This window comes from Poeciliopsis prolifica, unplaced genomic scaffold (assembly GCF_027474105.1).
Source record: "Poeciliopsis prolifica strain line A6 unplaced genomic scaffold, Auburn_PproV2 SCAFFOLD005, whole genome shotgun sequence".
Taxonomy (NCBI): domain Eukaryota; kingdom Metazoa; phylum Chordata; class Actinopteri; order Cyprinodontiformes; family Poeciliidae; genus Poeciliopsis; species Poeciliopsis prolifica.
The window spans coordinates 19,339,783-19,360,332 of NW_026562380.1; the positions used below are offsets into that span (position 1 = coordinate 19,339,783).

The window sequence follows — 20,550 nt, forward strand, 5'->3', positions numbered from 1 at the left end:
CACGTTCCAGAGCAACAGTTTGACATTGATTGCTTTTAGAGTCCAAGTGAATATTTATCCCAAATATAAACTCCACATATCGAAGCTTTCCACTCACCTCACTGACCTATTAGCACTTTGCTAATTTTATCATAATTGCATCAGATACACAATAAATGTTCCATGTAGGACTGTCGACAGTTGTTTCACATCTTTAAAACTGTTACAGATTGAAAAATGTGTAAACATTTGTTGCCGTTTTCTGGATTGTAAAATGCTCTGGAAGGGACATTATTTCAGATTTTATCCTACATCGTGACTGTGAGTCAGTATTATCATCAGCACTGAGTACCTAGTAGTCATAACTTTTTTAGTCCTTACTGCTTTGTAAATTAAATGAAATGACCGGCCATGCAGACAGGAGTTGACCTGCTCTGTCAGCAACATGCATGACTTACTGGACACACAACGTTTTGACTTCTGTCTGCTGTCCTTAAGCGCGGTAGATGAATGAGAGTCGGCTAATGCAGGAGTCCTTTCTGCAGCGCTGCTGATGCCTCCATCAAGTCCTTCACTGGTCCCGGCCTGTCCTGTCACTCCTCATGAGACGCCATCTTAAGCACTTAGAGTTATGGCACATAAATGTGTCAGTGTTAGGAGTGGCAGTGAGACAGGATTATCTTCAGAGCCTCTCCTCTGATAAAATTGAGGCTTTTTTTTCACTTGATTCTTCTTGGATTGTTTTCACAGAAACAGTTAAATGTTGAGAGGACTGAATTTATTTATTTGTTGCAGTTTTTCTGGGTGATCACCGATCTTTAAAAAGCGTGACCTGCTTTTTCCGACTGTAGCCGATAGCAATTTTTTTTGACAGTTACGTTTTTAGAAGGTCACAAAACACCCAGTATTAATGAAAACATTGAACAATACCCACAAAACAATATGGACTGCATGTCAGGTAGTGCTCTCGAACATGAAGTGTTCAGAGTATCGATGTCCAAACTACTAAATTAACCAAAGAAAACAGTTAATTTGATTTCTTTACTTTTTTATTTTTCACATTTAAAAAAAGTCTCCAGAAATGGCTCTAGAGAGATGGGTCTGAAGATTTTCTAAATGTATCAACAAAGTCATTATGTTAGCAGTGTTGAAGTGAATGTAGTTATTATTAATATGGCAGAATTTTTTTTTAGAGCTCTTGATTTACTTTTGTTTTTGCCCGTCGTGTTCCAAATAGCTCATTAGCTGGGTAGAAGTGTTGTTTTTAAAGCGCTCCATCTGTCTCCAGCTCAGTGAAAAGCAGAGGCAGTGTTTACAACACGTGTGACCTTCAAACGGGGACGGCTGCCACGCCCCTCTCTGGAACAGTGGCATCCTGGATGATGGGCGGAGCCGACAGTCAAAAAGTGGAGGATTGATAGTGGAGGAATGTGAACAGGACAGAGAGAGAATGTTTCCTAAAGCTCCGCTTTGCTTCTCTTCTCCTGGTGTACGGCGAAGCGGACCACACTCCCATTCCAACAACGGAGCAGCAGCAGCTCCAGACCCATTGTCAGAACACGCGCTGCATGCTGATGGCACAGCATGACGACTGTTGCTAGGACATGGACCGGGGGTGTGTGTGGGGGATGAGGGGCAGTGAAACTGGAGACTTGAGCAGAGCTGATTGGCGTCCTCCATCAAACGCTGTGAATGTCGTACTGACATAGAGATCAGCCTGAACAATTAAAAAAGTGAAGTTGAGCCTCATTCACAGCTGCAGACCTCAGACACGATGAGCCGAATTATGATTCCCGGTGAACAAAACGGACAAGCAGCTCCTTCTTCGCACAAGAACCGTGGACACTAAGGGCGCACCGATTGCAGTTTTCTGGCCGATCACCGATCTGGAAATGTTGCTAAATATACCATGAAAGTTGCTCAGCTGATAACAGTGGGGTGACTGTTGTTAACTGCTAATGGTCAGACATGACCTGGTGGGAGGGGCTACCAGTCTAACCTCTCACAGCAGAGCAATAGAAGACACTGGCTGGTTTTCTTTTTTAAATAGGTGGATAAGATCAGCTTCACGTGTAAGTACGGGCCGATCACTGGTCTCCCAAAAATGAAGGAAATCTGGGCCGATTTATCGGTGCAATCCTAGTGAACACATCCAATACAGAACGGTTCTGACTCTCAGCTTGCAGGCTTTTCCAAAGTTGCATTCCTCATTTGTGTATGCTAACTTGGTTCATAAAGCCGGTTCTGATTCTGGTTCTGATCCTGGTAGCTCACAGTTCCTACATTTTCTGTTTTCTGTCGAACTACAACCTCTATCAAAGAGCTGCTCGTTCAGTCTGGATGTATCAAGCGATGTGGGAGTGACTGATGTGAACGGTGTGTGTGTGTGCAGGTGATCCACAAACATTTCTACCTGAAGAGAACCGAGATCATGTCTCAGTGTGAGGAGTGGATCGCCGACATCCAGCAGTACAGCAACGACAAGCGGGTCGGCCGCACCATGTCCCACCATGCAGCTGCTCTCAAGGTAATCTCACTCAATCAGAAAACACACACACACACACACACACACACACACACACACACACACACACACACAAAAAGACCGGTTCTGTTCAGCTGGTGGTTGAATCCGTTCCACCACTTTAACATGTTAGAACAGAATTAGCTTCATGTTTTGAAGGAAATAGTTGTTGAAGTGGTGAATGTAACTAGACATGGTGGCTGTATAGATTCAGTTTAGGGCTGTTATAAACAATTATTTTAGTAATCGAGTAATCAGTTAAAAAAACAAGTTTAACAAAATAGAATATTGGTCAATCCTGCCATAACAATAATATTAATATGGGATATCAGTATCGGCCCAAATTTTCATGTTTGAGCATTCCTATTGCTTGGAAAAGTAGCAAAAGTAGCACATTTTTTAAGTCAACCTGAACAAAAATTACAAACAAATTTGAAATGATTTCCAATTTGATAATAAAAATAACACATTTGAAGAAAAAAATACTCCAGTCTTTAGTTTCTGTTTTCGTCTCTAGTCAGTTCAACAGATGAACTCTCACTTTGCTCAGCCGTTTATACCTCTGGTGTTCATGCGAGCGTCAGGAGCTCAGTTTATCTCAGCCCATCTTTCCCAAGAATCGCTGAAAACCCGAACATGTCCGAGGAAAAGAGCATGTTTGATCACTCTATATTGTGCTAACAGCAGTTGGTATTCGTCAGCAACTCACTGGCGAAAGCGATAGCATTGTGCAACATAAATATTTATCCAGCCAGACTGAGGACATGGTGCTAAATAATAAACCATAATTCCTCGAGGAATTTTAATAAACGAGGGACTCAAATCAGTCACTAAATTATGACAGACCTTGTTCAGTTAAATTCAAAACGCTGTCATGAATTACATTCTCATCTATCCCAGGCCATGATGATTGGAAGTGAAGCAGGTTTACATTTATTCCATCAGGAGGAGCAGATGCAGTTTAAATGACGGACAATATTCTTCAGGTATCTTTCTCAGGTCTGGGCCAGAGGTGTTGCCTAGGTAACCGATAATCCTGGGACCTGGTGTTGCTGGATAGTGAACATTATCACACGAGTGTAATAATGATGTTCCTTAAATTAGAAACATCATATTTAGTGGAGTTCTGTTGATGACGTGATGCTCCTACGTTATGTAGATTCATCACATCATAAGTCTGGAAAACATTTTGGGCTGCAGTCAGGAGAAAGACGACTGATGGACAGATGTCCAGCAGGCTGTCCCAGAAACCCTCTAAAGAAGTTGTTTGTTTTCCGAGTTCCTATTAACAGAAGGTTCAGTGGAGAGAAAACAACACTTAGCCCTTTTTCTAGTTGCAGAAAAAGGGTTAAAGTCAACGGGGAAACAGCCTTAAGAGGAGGGTAATGTAATTTCTACAAATTTAGTTTTCTTCTTTGGGCAAAATGTAGAATCTACTTAAGTTGGTTAAGAATCTAAATCTATAATTGATTCTTATATTTGGCTGTGTTTAGATCATTTGGTAACTGTTAGACCCTCCCATTAGTTGAAGTAATTTAGAAGACATTGGGTGCTTGGTGGAGGTCTGTTGTTTGGAAAATCTCTGGTGTGTTGATGGGAGGTTTTTGTAAAATGATTTTTTCCCAACAACTTTCTGAACTTGAAACGTCAGAATAAGTTAACTTTTGTTTTCAACTAAGTTGTAAAAGATTTTTGGTAAATATTTTGTGTATATTTTATACAAGACATAAAGCATCTATATTCAAAACAATTAAGTCGCAAGAATCAAAGCACCTGTTATCAGCCACGGCCTTTGTTGCAGATTTTGGTTTTGGAACTGAGAAGGCTGCAGCAATGATCCTGCAGAAAGAAATTCGTTTTATGTCTTAGGAGAGAAAAACTTAAGGACGACTCAATGAAGCATTGATTAACAGCCTATTTAAACTGGAAGTCATTTTGGTAAACTAGCTACTCTGACTGTCCCAGCACCTCTCAGGCCTTATGAGGTCCAGCCCAGTCCTCACCCTAAACCTGGCCACCTAATAAGTGTGTGTGTGTGTGTGTGTGCGTGTCCTTGCAGAGACACACAGCCCAGCTGAGAGAGGAGCTACTGAAGCTGTCCTGTCCCGACGGCCTGGAGCCCGACGGAGACGAGTTCTCTGAGAAGAGCGCCGCGCTCATCCTCAAAGACCTGTCCAGTCAGGACGCAGAGAAACCCGCCGGCAGTCAGGACAGCCACTGCAGCGAGGGCCAGCTATGAGCCCACCCACTCACCCCCACCCACCAGGCCACTCGGACCCCACTGACCCTGCTGCCCCATCTTTTCCAGTATCTTCGGCCCTTCACCTTCCTCTTTCTGATGATTACTCTTTAAAGACTGGATGGCTTTGAGAGGGGGAGTCATCACTTTGTCAATATTTGTATGTAAAGATCTAATTGCAGAATAGTAGTGGAGGGAGATCGAGTACCAGAAGCCGATGAGACAAACTCTGAACTACGCTATGCCCTTATTACAGAGTCAAGAAAAACTTTTATTCACCTGTAAAAGACTGTAAACATTTTGTGCTTTTTTTTTCCAATTGTGAAATAACCACTGATTGGTATGTTATTAAACTTGTTTATGTATACATAATGGCAGAGGAAAAATGACAGATTATATAAGGGAAACTACCTTTAGAGAAGAATGTTTACTGAATGTTAAGTCCTTTTTGTTTTCTTTTTTTGGGGGGGGCGGTGTTTTTGGGACTGTTAGAGCGGTGATAGCTGGAATCAAGGATATATTGGTCATTCTTAAAGCATATTATTTAAAAGAAGAAAACACACCGGAAAGTGACTCTCAGAAAAACCTCTGGAGACCCCACGCTACCTTTGATTTGTCTTGGATCATATCCACTTCAATAAGGTTTAAGATGGACATTTTTAACTCATGTTATATCCCTTTTACAGGCTCCAAATTAAAAGGCTTAAACACACTCTGGATCGGCATTTGTCGCCTCTTAGAACTTCTCCATAACTGCTTTCCATTCACACGACTGTAGACGGCCAGATCGGGAAATGTACTTTAAAGGCTTGTGCATGTGTCTGTGTGTTTTCTGTGCGTGTGCAACAATCCCCCGTGAGATACAAAAGCTGTGATGTGCCTTTGATCTACACCATACCACCAAATACTCCCAACAGAGTACCTTTGCTGAATAATCTGCTATTTCTACAGAATTCTGCTCCGTCTAGCTAAAGAAAACTGCTTTGATTTGATTTTATTATGTTGAAACAGCAGTGGAAAAAAAAAATGCACTTTCTATTTTACTCACTCCTTAGTACAGTAACATAATCCTTTTGCTAGGACATTAAATGGAGCTTGAAAATATGGACTGATTGTGCAAATGCTTTTTTTTTTTGTTTGTTTGTCAGTTTAACTTCTGACCTGCAAGAGCTTGTTTCGTCACTGAAAGTAAACTATAGTTTGTGAGACAGAGGCTACAGCCTAGTTCTGAGTTTTACTCTAAAGCGTCTCATATGTTCACTAAATAGTGATACGTTTCCAGCATTCATGACAGTTTATCTCATGTTGGCGTAAGGCTGGATGGACACATTGCCAGTGTCGATACATCTGATAGAATATTCACTGAACTCTAGTTCAGAACCGCACAGCATTCTGGGAGATGTAGGCAGAGGAAAGACTTTAGCGGCTCAACCTCTTATGACCGGGTAAACGAGGTGGGTGGCATCAACTCGCTCAGTCTTTGGTTACCGAGCAACAACCTGTAGAGGAACTTGCGCAGCAGCAGTTTCATGTTTCGCCTCCGTACCTTAGAACTGCTTAAAAATGACGTGGAAACGGTCTTGCCACCATCTTAGGAGTATTTTAGATATATGAAAAAATAATAATCTATTGGCGGTTATCTACTTCAATTAATATGAAACGCTTGCATCGTGATGTTTTTCAGCCTTATGACAAGGTATATTAATCAATAGTTTTAACAGAAATGTGAGCCTACTGAAAAGTCTAGTCTCCATGTTCAGTTCCTGGTTAAAGCTGTTGCATGAATTCCTGCATCAGTGCAGCATGGCATGGACGCAATGGTGGTCTTCAGCTTGTTTGCACTGCTAGCTCTGGTGTCTGTGGCTTTGACCAGTGGAGGTTCAGGGTTTGAAAGGAGGTAGAGGTGGAGTTACTTAAGATTTGCAGGTCACGTTTGCACCAATATTATTGTACAGTGGCAGAAAGAAGCTGCCCTATTAAACCCTAAGCAATTTCACTGGACAGACTGAAAAAGGATGATCAAAAAGAAATCTATTGGTGCATTGGCACAAAAACAATAAATGATGCCAATGCATATTTACATACATAAATCTGAGTGCAATCAAGGACTAAATAACTCTTAAGAGCATCAACCTTCCTAACTGGCATGGTATGTTCCTGGAGCTTTTCAGGACCACCTGGACAATTTGTCCAAGGTGTCCAACTTCTTAGCCATGCTGCTTCACAGCATGCCGATTGGTCAGCTTTCCTGGACATAAAAATGTTTTCCCATTCAACCTATGTCAGCAAGCCTGAACAGGATGTCATGTTCAGGTTCGGCACAGATGGGTTAATGGTGGCGCTGAAACGTGCTACAGCACTTTTGGTTCCACTACCTGCTGCTTTCAAACTGTCAGGTTCACATGCTTCAGGACTGTTATCACTTCCTGGAGAAGCATGTGACTCTGCTTCTGTGGCCTTGAGTGCTTTGAGAAGCAGCTGTGGGCACACCGTTGCCCATGTGGGCGGTGAGTGCCTCAGTACACTGATCTTCATGCCGGCGTCCTTCACAGAACAAAACACGCGTCTGTCCAAGTTCCTTTCGCCATCTATGCTCATGAGATGCATCGTTCACCAGTTTCAGAAAGAGCTGAAATTGGCAAAGGGTGGGGATAAAAGCAAGCCAACCTTTCAGAAACAGATATCGACTAATACTAGTCGATATTATGTTTTCATCCTCTCCCTTTTGCACAAGGCTATGAAGAATATTGGCAAGAGCCACTTCCTCAAAATATTGAATGTTGCCAGTGACAATAACATCTGGGTTTTCTCATGGACCTCCAACCCTAACAATATGATTTCGAACAAACCAAAAATTTATTCAAGAGTTGTGTTGAATTGGAGCATCCTGTTTGAGATTGTTTGGGATTATGACTCATAATCTCAAACAGGATGATTGCAATTATCCTGTTTGAGATGGAACATTATTTCAATGGAACATTGAAATAATGTTCCATTGACGTTATTTCCAGCTGCTGGAAGTTGCAGGTGGGGATGGTCGCGTTTACAGCATTCCAGCTAACCATGAGTTCTCCAGTAATCTGAGAAGTTGGGATTCCAATATGACAATACCCAAGTAGAAATTGTCAGTGGTACCTCTTACAGATGTTGTTTTCAGCTATTTCTTTCACATTCAAATTCTACTTTTAATATCCTCAGTTTGCAGTCAGTCTTAAGGGCTCGACACATGGAAGTCAGCATGACTTCCTCTTCATTCATTTTCCATGGAAATAGTGTTAAGAAGCAACAATCACCTGCCCTCCTCCAGCCAAGTGGCAAACAAAGTTTGTGCATGTGAAATTTTTAGTTAGTGCACACACAGACCAGCAGTGTGTCATGGAGAGTTGAAAATAATGTACATTTTGTCACCTCACTGGTGTTGCCAGAGGCCCGTGTGTTGGCTTCACATCAAATAGGTGAAACTGTTGCTTTTTGCTACCATCTGTCGCTCCCTGTATGTGGAGCCCACTACAAGTAGTCCACTTGGTAAACATGTTTTTACCTCATCTTACTGTTGTTGATACGGGGAGCGGCCATATTAGTTCTTAAAGTCAGTGTGAAAAATGTTCCTATAAAAATATAAAAACAGGATTTAAACAATTTGAATTGAAAGCTTCTTTTATTTCAGGATTTAAAACAATCTGAATTGAAAGCTTCTTTTATTTCCTGGTTGTACATATATTCTGAGTGGGAAGTCTGACTTCGGGGAGAGGATTGTTCCAGTTGATTTAAAAAATTGTTATTATTTTTGAAAGTCCTGACCACAAGTAGAATGCAACATATGTCTCTGCTTCCCATCCTTTAATATGTCACATATGTTTTTATCAAAAATGGATTGAAAAAAAATGAAAACCACATTCACCCAAACATTTATTTATTTTGTCCCGTTTTTAAACAGATGACTTTGCTTTTCTCACTCTTATATATTTATAATTTAACTGTGTGCTGTGCACACACAGAAAACCTGAAACAAATCATTTGAAAACATTTTCACTCTGCATCAAATCAAGCAAAACCCTAACTTGTAGCAATGAGCAGCAGAGAAAACATGTAAACATGCAGAGAGCTGCTTTTCAGCAGGACAAGCGTGAAAAAGTGTTTTTTGCCCAGAGCCCGGATAGAACTGGACCCGCCTCTGCTCCCGAGCTTTTCCCAGAATGCAACGCGCATCTGTCATGGCCGCTTACTGACGCTTCTTTCGGCACATGGAAAGCTAGAAACAATCTCTGTGCTTTCGCCTCTGCAGCCCGGTTGCGTGGATCCCGGTCTGCTGCGGGACTGTCCACGGGAGATCCAGCAGACACGGACAGCCATGTTGCTCAGCGTGGAGCTCCCGGTGCTGAGAGGCTTCCTGGCTGCCGGCGAGGCGACGAATTGGACACAAAACATCGTTACTGATGCAGGTGAGACACACGTTCAAACTCCGCCTCGGTGTCCGAGTAATGATGCCTTTAAGGGCCATTCAGTTTGTTTCCCAACATCACTGGCTGACATTTTGTTACCATGACAGGATGGAGCTAAATGTCTTTAGCTCTGTTTGCTCAGCGCTGAGGGTGAACTCACATTAAAAACCGGGCTGTGTTTAATACAGTCAACTGGAGAGACGTTTATACTTCGGGTTTGTGAAGGCAGCACCGTCTGTCTGAGCCGGTCTGTTCTGTTCGGGTCGGTTCTGTTTGTACGGGACGGTTCGGAGCTAACGGTCAGAGACCCTGTTGGCCGTCTCGTGCTCAGTCTCTGCGCTCTCGCGCGGCATCTCAGCCGGACCGCGAGCGCACGAGGACCAGGGACAGATGTGGGAACATGCTACGTCAGGGAACGGAACCTTAGTGAAGAACCGGAGTTAAATTAGAAAGTGTCTGGCGCCGAGCTGTGCCTCCATGGTCCTCACGTCCCTCGTTTGGCGACTTTTAATCCCATTTGGATTCCTCGTGTTAAAGGTGTTCTCTGGAATCAGTCGGTCACCCAGTGGCGCCTGAACAGTGGAGGAAAAAAAATCAGTTTCTTCTTCTCTCATTCACCATGAGCCAAGGAAGTCCCAGTTCTACCTGCAATCCCAGTAAGAAAAAACTGGGGTGCAGCTAACTTTTGTTTTGTTTTTTTTTGTCACCAGGGCAAGAAGTTGGTGTAGAACTGTGGTGTCCATAGTGGGTCCTCCAGGGCCGGCATCATGCATGTCTTAGTTCTCTCCCTGGTTTATCCAATGACGGCTCCTTAGAAGGTCTAAGAAGAACATTGACCTGCTGAGCAGGTTGTTGGTACCGCCAGGGAGAGAACTAACACATGCAGGATGCCGGCCCTCCAGGACTGACTTTGGACACCCCTGGTTTAGACCCCCGTGGACAGAAACATCTCGAGTCTCCTTGCATTTGTCAAGCGATTCCTGTTTCTCCCTCTGATTACAGAATGCTGATAGGATGCGATGACGCGGGTCAGAGGTGACTAGTCGGTGCTGGCCACTGTGACGTTCTGTTCTCTCTGCTGTTTGCTATTGTCCATCATGACCTCCTTCCAAACACCATGACCTCATAGCTCATCACTTTAAACTGGCAGCGCTAATGGTGTCACCTGTGATTTTAATGTTAAAAATGTAATGTTATGTTTGGCTGTGCAAAGTTAGCTGCTCAGTGGACTCCCTAGATTGTTTGCCTAGAAAATTTGTCTCTGATGCGGACCAAGCAAGCAAACTCTGGTCCACCTACAAAGTGACTTCTGGGTTCAGTTGAAGTGAACGGTACGGATGCAAAAGCAGGAGTGGACTACAGTGCAGGGCATTCTGGGTAAATACAACCAAAACAGAGGCAAGAGTCTCATTGAGTCTCAGTGGGAGAAATGACTCATTGTTCTTTGTCAAAAACAAAAGACAAATCCTACAACCACTCAAATCTGATTCCACTCCATTTATGTTTCCATTTGGTGAGAAATTTGATGTCCTGTTCAAAAGTTTGTGTTGTTTCCTGCTGTGGTCCTTGGTACAGTGCGACCACAGGCGAGGAGGGGATAAGTTACTGAAAGGGTTTGGTTTGTTTGACTCAGTGCAGTGTGAAGGAGAGCCACAGCCTCTGAAATTATAACAACTTTGGTCCCAATCGAACCGTTTGTACTGGACTATCGGATGTGAAATTGACCTTAGTGTTCTTGCACTTTTGAATTTGTTGAACTGTTTAGGGAGTTTACAGCGGTTGCTATAAACATGAGAAAAATTGAGCTTGCGGCTATCATATGAAAACTGATAGCCCAGAAGCTGTTTGTTGTTTTATGTAGAATCCTACACCAGTGACCGTACTGGGGACAGTGGTTGGGTCAGTGACTTGTCAAGGACATGTGGAGGCACAGTGGGGCTGGGGAGGGAACCAGTAACACCAGTTAGTGGGTTTTTACAGCCGTCTTTAAAACTGCACCATTGTGGCCTATAAGGTGTAATTAAAAGGAGAGGGATGGGTTGTCCACCCAAGCTGGATGGGTTTAGAGGAGAGTTACTGGCAGTCTTTATGATATGCACAACTGCATGATGGCGCAGTGGGCAGCTAGAAGGTCCTGGGTTCAAATCCCGGCCTGGCCTGAGGTCATTCTGCATGTCCTCTACTGCTCATATGTTTGTTCTCCCCAGATAATCTGGCTTCCTAATGCAATCTAAAAACATGACGTTGGCTTATTTACTCTATGCATGCATGGCTGTCTGTTGCTCACTTCAACATGGTGTGAAAAAACATTCAGTTTACCAAGAATCAGATCTTAAAACACCAGCTCTGCTGTTTGCACTTTAGAGGGTTGTTCTAAATTCTTGTTTCACAGAGGAAATAATGTTCTTAATTAAAGGCATAAATCATTATTCCAGCAAGCGCTTTGAAAATTGCATATTGTAATTTCTTTATCTCTAGTGCAGAATACAGAAGCTCCATTTGAAACCAGAATTACTCACAGCACTGCCTGTAATTACTTCTGTCGACCTCTTATTTATCAGATTACCATTATACTCCAGTTGTTTACTAACATTATGGTAATTGCTCAGCAGGAGAACAGATTACACAGAGTGGGACTGTTTGGACCTGCTTTAAACAGCCCGGTGTTATTTCCCTGAAGCTCCATATGAGTCGTGTCAGTTTTAATTTCAGTGGCGTGTGAAAAGGAGAGGCCTTTTTAAGTCAGCGCAGAGCATTATGAAGGCAGCAGAAACCTCTGGAAATGAACTGACCCCCAACCCCAATTTCCCACCACAGACCTCCAGCAGGATTCCCAGCTGTGCCTTCGTGAGCCATCTTGGGTCTGCATTGTTGCCCAGCCTTGTGCGCTTCTGCAGACTCCATCCACAGTGAGCCTAATTAATGGCAGCTTATTTCACTAACCTTTTATGACTTATGAACTCATTTGAGGGCCCCTTCTTTGTTTCCATAATTGCTGCCATTTCATCGGCACGCCTGAAGAGGAGCTGAGGTTTCATTAAACGTGTGGCCGTACCACTGCTATTCATTTCCCCTCTCATAAAGCCGGTGCCGGCTCATTCTCCTGCTTGTCCTCTACCACTTCCCCCCACCCACTTCCTCCTGCTCTCATGGCGGCCCCTGGGTTTCATTAGATCAGCAGTGAGATGAGAATCTCCGCAGCTCCTTTACAATGCCAACAGCACCTTATTAAAGCCAAGGGTACTGGGAAGGGGTCGTCTGATTGACTAATGGAGGCGTCCCCAGGCAGGCAGAGAATCTGACTTCATGACAGAGGGAGAGGCTAACTTTGACTCAGAGACTGGTAGGTCTACAACACGGATCAGGTCTTGACCTTTGGAGTCACGTAAAGGGAACCCAACCTGGTATCTGGAATCAGACCTTTTTAGATGTGGTTATGTTTTCTAAACGGGCATTTTGTGGTTGTGTAGATATTGAGAACATATAGTTGTCCGGCCTGCTTTCAAAGTGTGAGGGGGGTAAATGGAAAAATGGCAGAAGAAACCACGACCATAATAAATAAATAAAGACCCTTTGCTGTAGGGATTGATCATGTATTGTTCCGACAAGTAAAATTGTGTGGAATTTAACATATTTATTCCCATTGCTGGCGTTAGTTTCTGGAGGCGGAGTAGAGGAGGTCTCTGTTTGGTCATGTGACGGTGATATATCTCTCACTGCTTCAGTTAAACTCCCCACAATTCTTTGCTGTATCACCATCACAGGGGACCAATGTCCTCTGCTCCACCTCCTCAAACAAACACCAACAAAATGGAAATAAATAACATTTTAAAATTTTTGGCCTAGTTTTTTTTTTCCCCCAGAGCGATAGTGTGATGAAAAATTACTATTGGTCTATGCCGATGTTGGTGTTAATATATTATGTGACCATAACAGTATACTTGTCAGAGTCTGAATATTGCTGATCCCATCAACATTAAGACTCATGTCGGTGTGTCCCTATTTCCCTACCTGAAGTTCAGAAGCAAAGCCAAGCTTCTGTCTGCATCTCTAAGTACTTATTGATTAACTCAGATATAGTAGTGCATGCATGAAGCAACATTGTGTAGCGTGCCGTTAGCTTGCGTTGTTAAAAGTCCACCATGCTTCGTAGAAGACGGCAGTGAGGTGGATCTGTCGGGTCAGACCAGCCCTGGACTTCCTTCAGCCCTAAACAAAATGTTGCTAGCTTTAGTATTCTTGGCAGGCTGAGCTGTCTGCTCTTGCCTTGAATTTAATTGATGTTTTCATGTAGGTGTGTGTGTGGGGTGGGAGGGGCACTGTTTGTTAATGTGGCCAGGTTCTATTCTACACCTCCTCCTTCTCCTCTTCCTCCTCCTCCTCCTCCTCCTTTCTTGTTTGTTGTCTCCACCGGGGAACAGAATGCAATCAGTGCTAATGAGCTAAGCCGGCTCCCTCCGCAAATAAAAACCTAATGAAAGACGAGGAGAGTTTCACTGGAGCAACGTTACTCCTTTGTTGTACTTCCTTCTTTCCCCATCCGTGTTTGACACCAGCTGGCCGTCTGTGTCGCGCCAACATGCTGGCAGTATCATTCTTTGAACCTAAAATGATAGAACATGAGACATGTACTTTGTTTTGTAATTTTATATGTCTTAAAACATTTTATCATAGCGACAAACAGACATTATGCAGGTCTGTGGAATTTGATGATATATTTAAGTCTGATCATCTCATGATATTTATAATATTTTGGTGTAATATTGTTTGTATTCTTGAAGAAAGCTTTGAAAAGCAGTTTCTGTATTCATAGAACTGAAATTGGCCCGATCACTTGATGTCTGCAGTTCACACACTGCAGACTTTATGCGTTATTTTTGCACACATGAGATTTGAGTATTCATCTCCATAATGCATAGCCACTTCAACAAAAAAAAGACAAATGTCTTGTTTTCCAAACTTTTACAGGTATACGAAGGTTATGAAGTGACTATCAACGAGGCCTATTATATTTTGCTGGGGGATAAATTGGCACATAAATTATTGCAATATTCGATTATGTTGTTTGTAGTCCGTTACCGAGTAATATGATGGTAATGGCAACTGGAAGATAATCAAAATATCCCAAAAATAAATAACACAAAAGACAAATCAAATGAATTATGACTTTATATTAACTGATTGTGGGATTCATTTATTGTTGCTTATTGTAACAGCCCTACAATGATTATGAAATAAGAGAGTCTGAGTTTTGGCTGTGTCGTCCATCTTGCTTTCAGCTGCTTTGTTGGTCTTGTTGCAGAAGCGGGGCCCTGCTGCAGGCCCTTCTGGAGGGGACTTCAAGGCCGTCCTGCTCAGCCCTCAGGTGGCAGATGTGCTGACTGGAGACGGCAGCTGCAGAGAAGGGGAGGACATGGAGGCCTACTTGGAGAGACGCCTGCAGCTGTATCTGACTGCCCACGGCGACGACAACAGGTAGCCCAGCACGAATGCTGCTGATCAGCCAAACTCATGTTAGATTTTTACCAGTATCTGGTGGTTAGACATTCTCTTTTCAATTGTTGGGGAAATGAGAAACGGTGGCTGAGACTGGAGGAAGGTGGAAGTACAACTGGAAAAAACAAATGCCACCGCTTTCTGATTTTCATTGTTTAAAAAAATTTAAACTACTGTTTTTTTGTCTTCCGTTGTTTCATTGTTTTTTGTTCTCAACTTTGGTAGGTTGATCTCAGTAAAAGCCACTGAAGGGTGTGATTCTGATGTGTTGAAGAACTACTTTCTGAATTAGGTCCCAGCTTCTCCTGGTTCCTGTCCATTTCGTCTCTCTGCTGTCCTCTTCCAGATTCCACATTTCTTCATTCTGTGTAGAAGCTACAGTGACAGTTTTAGAACCTCCTGAAGCGTCTGTTCACTGACACTTATAAAAGCAGTTTATTAAGTGAGAAAAGCCTTTTATTAAAGCGGTGGTGAGTAACTCCAGCTGTTGTGTTGCAGGGAGCTTGTGGTCTTGGCCATGGCCGTCTCCTGTCTCCACCTGTTCGCTCAGAGCAACTGGACCGGACCTCCTCTCTCTCTCCACATGTGGGACCGGCTGCCTTCGGCTCTGCTGTCCTCTCGGGTACGACGCCGTTCCTTCATCTTGTCCTTCCTGCAGAATCTGTTGTTGTTTTTGTGTGATTGGTGGAGATTTATTTACTCGGTCAACAGCAGTGAGTCTTTGAAATATGAAACACACACTTGTGTTGGCGGTCTACCATTTCCTGCTGGCTTATTGAATTCAGTTTTATAACTTTGTTTATTTCAGCTAGTGGTGGGACTTAATTAAAAATTTTTAATTGAGTTAATTACAGGGTTTGTAGTTAGTCCATTGCAGTTAATTGTATTTTAATCAAAAGCTGTATATTGATAAAATAAGCAACATTTTCAGCTTAAAACCTGTTTTGCTGATAAATTGTTGAATAAATAGACATATGAGTTCATATAAAATTCTTCAGGTTCTTCAACCATCAGGTTGATGCAAAGTACTATTCTAGCCATCCAGTGTTCCAGGAAGCTCTGATCGTTCCAGTCTCTTTAGAAATATGGACTGTGGACACCGACATTTGGGATGTCTGTGCTGCTGCAACATGTTTAGCATTGAGATGCTATTTCTCCTTTTAGCTCACCTGTCTGGTGAGCTAAATGTACAACAATAGTCTTTTCCAGAGTCCCACAAATGAACCCCCAGCAGGTCAAGAGAAGTGGCTGTGTCGTCTGTCGCCGTTGTTCACTTGTGTGTCCGATTTACAGGTGTACCAGAAACACAATAGAAAGGTTCCACCTCTAAACTTTGTGTGCAACAAAATACAGCTCCTCTCGGAACATGAGTATGGGGGAATTTTTCTGCCATAATTCGAGTACAGATGCAGCCAAAGTGGTTTGCCGCTTGTCAATGAATTTGTCCAGTCGCCCAATCTTAATGGAGAGCCCAGACACACCACCTGCTCTGGAAGACCTGCCAGACCGATCAGCAGGATGATGGATGCTGCAGCAGACCTGGCCTCCAAAATCAATCACACGTATCCTGAGTTTTCAGGACGTGTGTGTGCGTCGCTCCACTCTTTGGAAGTGTGATTTCATGCCGTCACTGACCATGCGGTCTGGACATGGCCTTGAACTGACCATGTTCACAACACCAGTGTTGTGAACACGTCAGATCTGTTCATTCCACCTCCTCCGTTTTCTTATCTGCTATCTTTGCTAAGTCCTAGTTTTTCTGTGGATATTTAATCCAGAGTTTTCAGAGACAGATGTAGGACGATCTGGAGACACGGGACAGGTTCCAGAACGGAAGCCTCTCCTGGGTCCTAATTACAGATGCTTTCAAGGTATTGCTTCCTCAGAGAGCCTCATATCCAGGCACGCCGCAGCAGTTATCACGTTCATATGTTTAGCATCCGTGATTAATGTACCGCCACACCAGCTGTTTCCAAGCAACCAACAAGACATGCATGCACCAACATAGGAGGGCATCTCTCATGTTTATATTCAGTAGTTATGCGTACGTAACCAACACGATTGCTTCTAATAGGAAATATTTTTTCTTTTGAGAGTTTACACAGATTCCCAATCAGTTTCAAACTGCTACTCTAAAATCTTAACACCGCTTCCACTCAGATCAAACATTTTGTTGAAAGATTACTCTAAACCTAAACTGCCAAGGGTAGGATTAATTTTGGATGCTATGAACTTCATGCTAGGGTAATAAAATAAAATTTTCTGAATGACTTTTAGACATCAGTGTTGTTTTCAAGTCAGTCACAGAAGATTTCTCTCCCTTGCAGGCGGTGCTGCTCCAAAAGTTTGTTTCTTCTCAAGACTTATCCAGACTGAGGTCTGGATGACCATCTGGGAGGCAGGGAGTTTCTGTCATGTAGATCATTAATGCTTTTATATATCAACATAATATTTAATATTTTCAAAGTAAAGCCAACGCTATCATATCTGCATTAGGGCAATTATTTTAGTTCTCAATTAATCGTTCTGACCATTAATCAAATGCAAGACTTGGTACATTCTGCACATTTTTCATTTAAGCCATTTTTTTTCTTCTGAAACTATGGCATTTAAGGAGTTTTTGGTAGACCACATTTACAGACAAAAGTTTCTTTTTTAATCTTATGTGAAAAATCTTTATATTTTCTGTACAGTTTTGCTTACTGTTCAGATCAATTTCTCATCTTTAGTGACAGTTCTGCATAATAAATCACAACACTTTTTCCTCACCTGTTTTGGAATATTTTTTTTCTAGAGTCCCCAGTTGTTGACGGAGGCGACCCTCTCCAGCCTGCTGCTGGACGGTGAGTCAGTGTACAGCCTAGTGGTCAACCCCTTCCTGCTGCTGCTGGCCAGGGTCATTCTCACCAAGTGCTCTGCCAAAATGGAACGTCTTCAGGTACATCAGATTTTCTCTCACCTCGTAACTGGAGCATCCGCGCATCCTTACAAAGTCTTAAAAAGTTGTTCAATTATTCCGTCTTAAATTAATGCCTACAAATGTTTTAAGTACATGAAAAAATATGTTGGCCTTAAATACATTAATCACAGGTCTTAAATTTCGTCATGACAGGACAAATTAATCCTGTATATGTTGGAGGGTTTTTTTTCTTGTGGGACCCTTCTATGTTTTTCTACAAGTTATAAAATGATTGGTAGTGTTTCCACACACAGCTTGTCTATATTTGTGTTAAATAACATCGAGTCAGAGTTTCCACCAGAAGACCTGCTGAGCCTGGTGGTGGGGCGCCAGAGCTGTCCGCCAGCGGCCCACCATTTGTTTTGTGTTTAAAGACTTTTAAACATTTCAAAAATTCCAAGGTGCACAAAAAGCATAATCATAATTTGTAAGCGCATAGATAAAAAACACTATTTAAAATAAACAACTATACTTAGCCTGGTGGGGGGTGGCAAGTAAAACCTGGTGGCCTGCCAGGCTGGACGAAAGCCGGCAGTTTCAAAGCTGTTGTGTGTTTTGGAACCTTGAGGTTAGAGTCATTTCAGAAGATAATGTGTCTGGAGTCAAACTGATAAACCTTTTGATCAGCAGCTGAAAATTAAATGCGACAGTATAAATTCTGGATCCATCTCTGCACTCCACTGAAAGAGAAGCTCTTTAAAAAGGGACTGGCCTTTAGACTAACACCAGCAGACGTTTTGCCTCAGAAGCCAACATCATCAGCTGGATCTGGACACTCAGAAAGCCCATTTACTGTTTGGTGTTTTAGTCAAAATAGACTCCTTAAATGCTAATGGCTTACAAGAGAGTGAACTACCAGCCTTGTTCTCAAGATAGTGGGCATGGTGAACTTGCCTAGTTTTTCTTCTCCTCCTCTTCAGCTGGTCATCTCTCCTCCTGCTCCCTGTTGAAACACACAGGCTGTGTTCGGACGCAGCTAATTGCCCCTTGAGCATGCTTGGCTGGCCTGCATGTGTGAATACAAGCTGCAGGACACTGATTCAGCGAGACAGACTATTAAAGGTTCGTGCAGCCATGCTACAGAGGATGTGCTGCGCGTTAGTGGAAGATGCAGCAGGCACCCGCAAAATGACTCGCAAATAAGATTTGACACGGTCTGGTTCCTCTCCTCTAGTGCTGAACAGGAGCAGGGGGGCAGAAGGAGAAACCGTTGACTGGCTGAGAGACATCGCCGGTTCTTTCTCTCGTAGTCAGATGGAAAAAGCAAAGCAGTTTGCTGTTTTTACTGCGTCTTCAGCACTTTTCCTCCGGCATGCGTCTTTGTGTTTGCTGGTGTTTTATTTGTGCTGATAGGGCCTGAAGATCACCGTGTCCAGGTGAACTCTGTTCCAAACGCTGCCCCGTCTTCTGGCCTCACAGCCTTTCACGCCTTCTGCAACGCTGGCATTTATTCCTCACGGCTTTCAGAATAATCCAGGACATTTGAACATGAGGTTGTATTGTTGGAGCATTAAACGGTTCATGTAAAACCAAGTCACCAGTGGTGGTAGTTGAATGCATCGGTCTTTAGGACTTATTCCAGCTTTATTGACTTAAGCAAAAAGAGTCCATTTTATAGAAGTTTGAAGATGGCTGACCTGATCTGTTTCTGGGTTGCAGCTCCTGCCCTGGTGGACTCTTCGTTACATCAACCTGCACCAGCAGATCCTGGAGGCTCGCTCACCACAACTGCTCAGCTTGGCTCACTGCTGCATGGACAGAGGTCTGTAGAAGCTCGGCTCTTCTTAACACGGTCCAGCTTTGGTTTCCACTGGGTTAGGGTTAGCTGTGCATATTAAGGCACATTTTGTGTTTAAACTATCAAAATAGGCAGTTGTGGGCATTATTAGATGGAGTCTCGGAGTACCGGTGAGTCATTGTGCCACAAGGATTTTGGAGATGTCCAAGAATTTGTATTAAAACCTTTATTGCCCCTCAGCAGGAAATTTGACTGTGTAGACAAAAAGTCAGAATGCACACTGACATAACACAAACTATTGCAAGTCACAAAAAGGTACCTGTAAAAAGGATATCTAAAGCAGCTGATATCTGAGCCATTTGCTGTAAATTTTAAATGGACTGAACTTATATAGTTCCTTTCCAGTCATTTTGACCACTCAAAGCGCTTTACACTAGAGTCACATTCACTCATTCGCACTCACAAACCACACACATTTATTTTTTTTATTTTTTTTTTTTATTTAGAAAGACAGATTTCCATCATATACAATAATTATAGCGTTACCCATTTGAGGTCGTACATGTGGTGAAAGCATGGAATCCAGGTGGTTTTGTCCATATTGCCTTTCTGGTATTTTTTAACAGTTTTAGTTGTAAACGGTAATAAATTTGAACAAAATTGCACACAAAACAAAACAAAACAAACAAAAAATAAATAAAAATAAAAAAGTAATAAAAAATAAAAATTGGGAATCGCACCACTTCAAGCAATAGAAGATCTCAAGAATATCGAAGGGTAGCACACATAATTCACAAGAACAATCAAGTGAAGTCTGATCTGATTGGTTTTACATATTCAGTCCATTTGGTCCAGATCTTATAAAATTTTCCTTTTTCAAGTTGAAGGGAGAAAGAAATCCTTTCCATAGCATAAAACCGATAAACTATTTCAATCCATTCATCCATAGTAGGTGGGTCCGTTTTCAGCCATTTCTTAGTGGCTGCCAGTAGGATAGCCAGCAGCTTTTTGTCTGAATTGGTCCAATTGTCCAACCGCAAGTTGCCCAGATACATCGTTTCACATTTAAATGGAATGTTCACATTAAATATATTTTCAATGTGTTTATGGAGCTCTTCCCAATATGGTCTTATTACCTGGCAGTCCCAAAAAATATGGAAATGATTGGCACCA

General features: G+C 42.6%; 2 protein-coding genes across 4 annotated transcripts in view; both read left to right on the top strand.

Annotated features, from left to right (window-relative positions):
- Positions 1-5,846, top strand: part of birc6 (baculoviral IAP repeat containing 6) — a 66,382-nt gene extending 60,536 nt beyond the window's left edge. For all 3 annotated transcript variants that reach the window (XM_055029219.1, XM_055029220.1, XM_055029221.1), the window contains exons 72-73: positions 2,372-2,506; positions 4,563-5,846. In XM_055029219.1, the coding sequence (XP_054885194.1) occupies positions 2,372-2,506; positions 4,563-4,742 (315 nt within the window). In that variant the 3' untranslated portion in view covers positions 4,743-5,846. The remainder of the gene's footprint in view (positions 1-2,371; positions 2,507-4,562) is intronic.
- A 3,104-nt stretch (positions 5,847-8,950) lies between these two features.
- The window catches only part of ttc27 (tetratricopeptide repeat domain 27), a 42,932-nt gene continuing 31,332 nt past the window's right edge, over positions 8,951-20,550 (top strand). The window contains 6 exon segments of the mRNA XM_055030331.1: positions 8,951-9,184; positions 14,487-14,511; positions 14,513-14,659; positions 15,179-15,302; positions 17,475-17,618; positions 19,299-19,401. Of these exon segments, the coding sequence (XP_054886306.1) occupies positions 9,094-9,184; positions 14,487-14,511; positions 14,513-14,659; positions 15,179-15,302; positions 17,475-17,618; positions 19,299-19,401 (634 nt within the window). The 5' untranslated portion in view covers positions 8,951-9,093.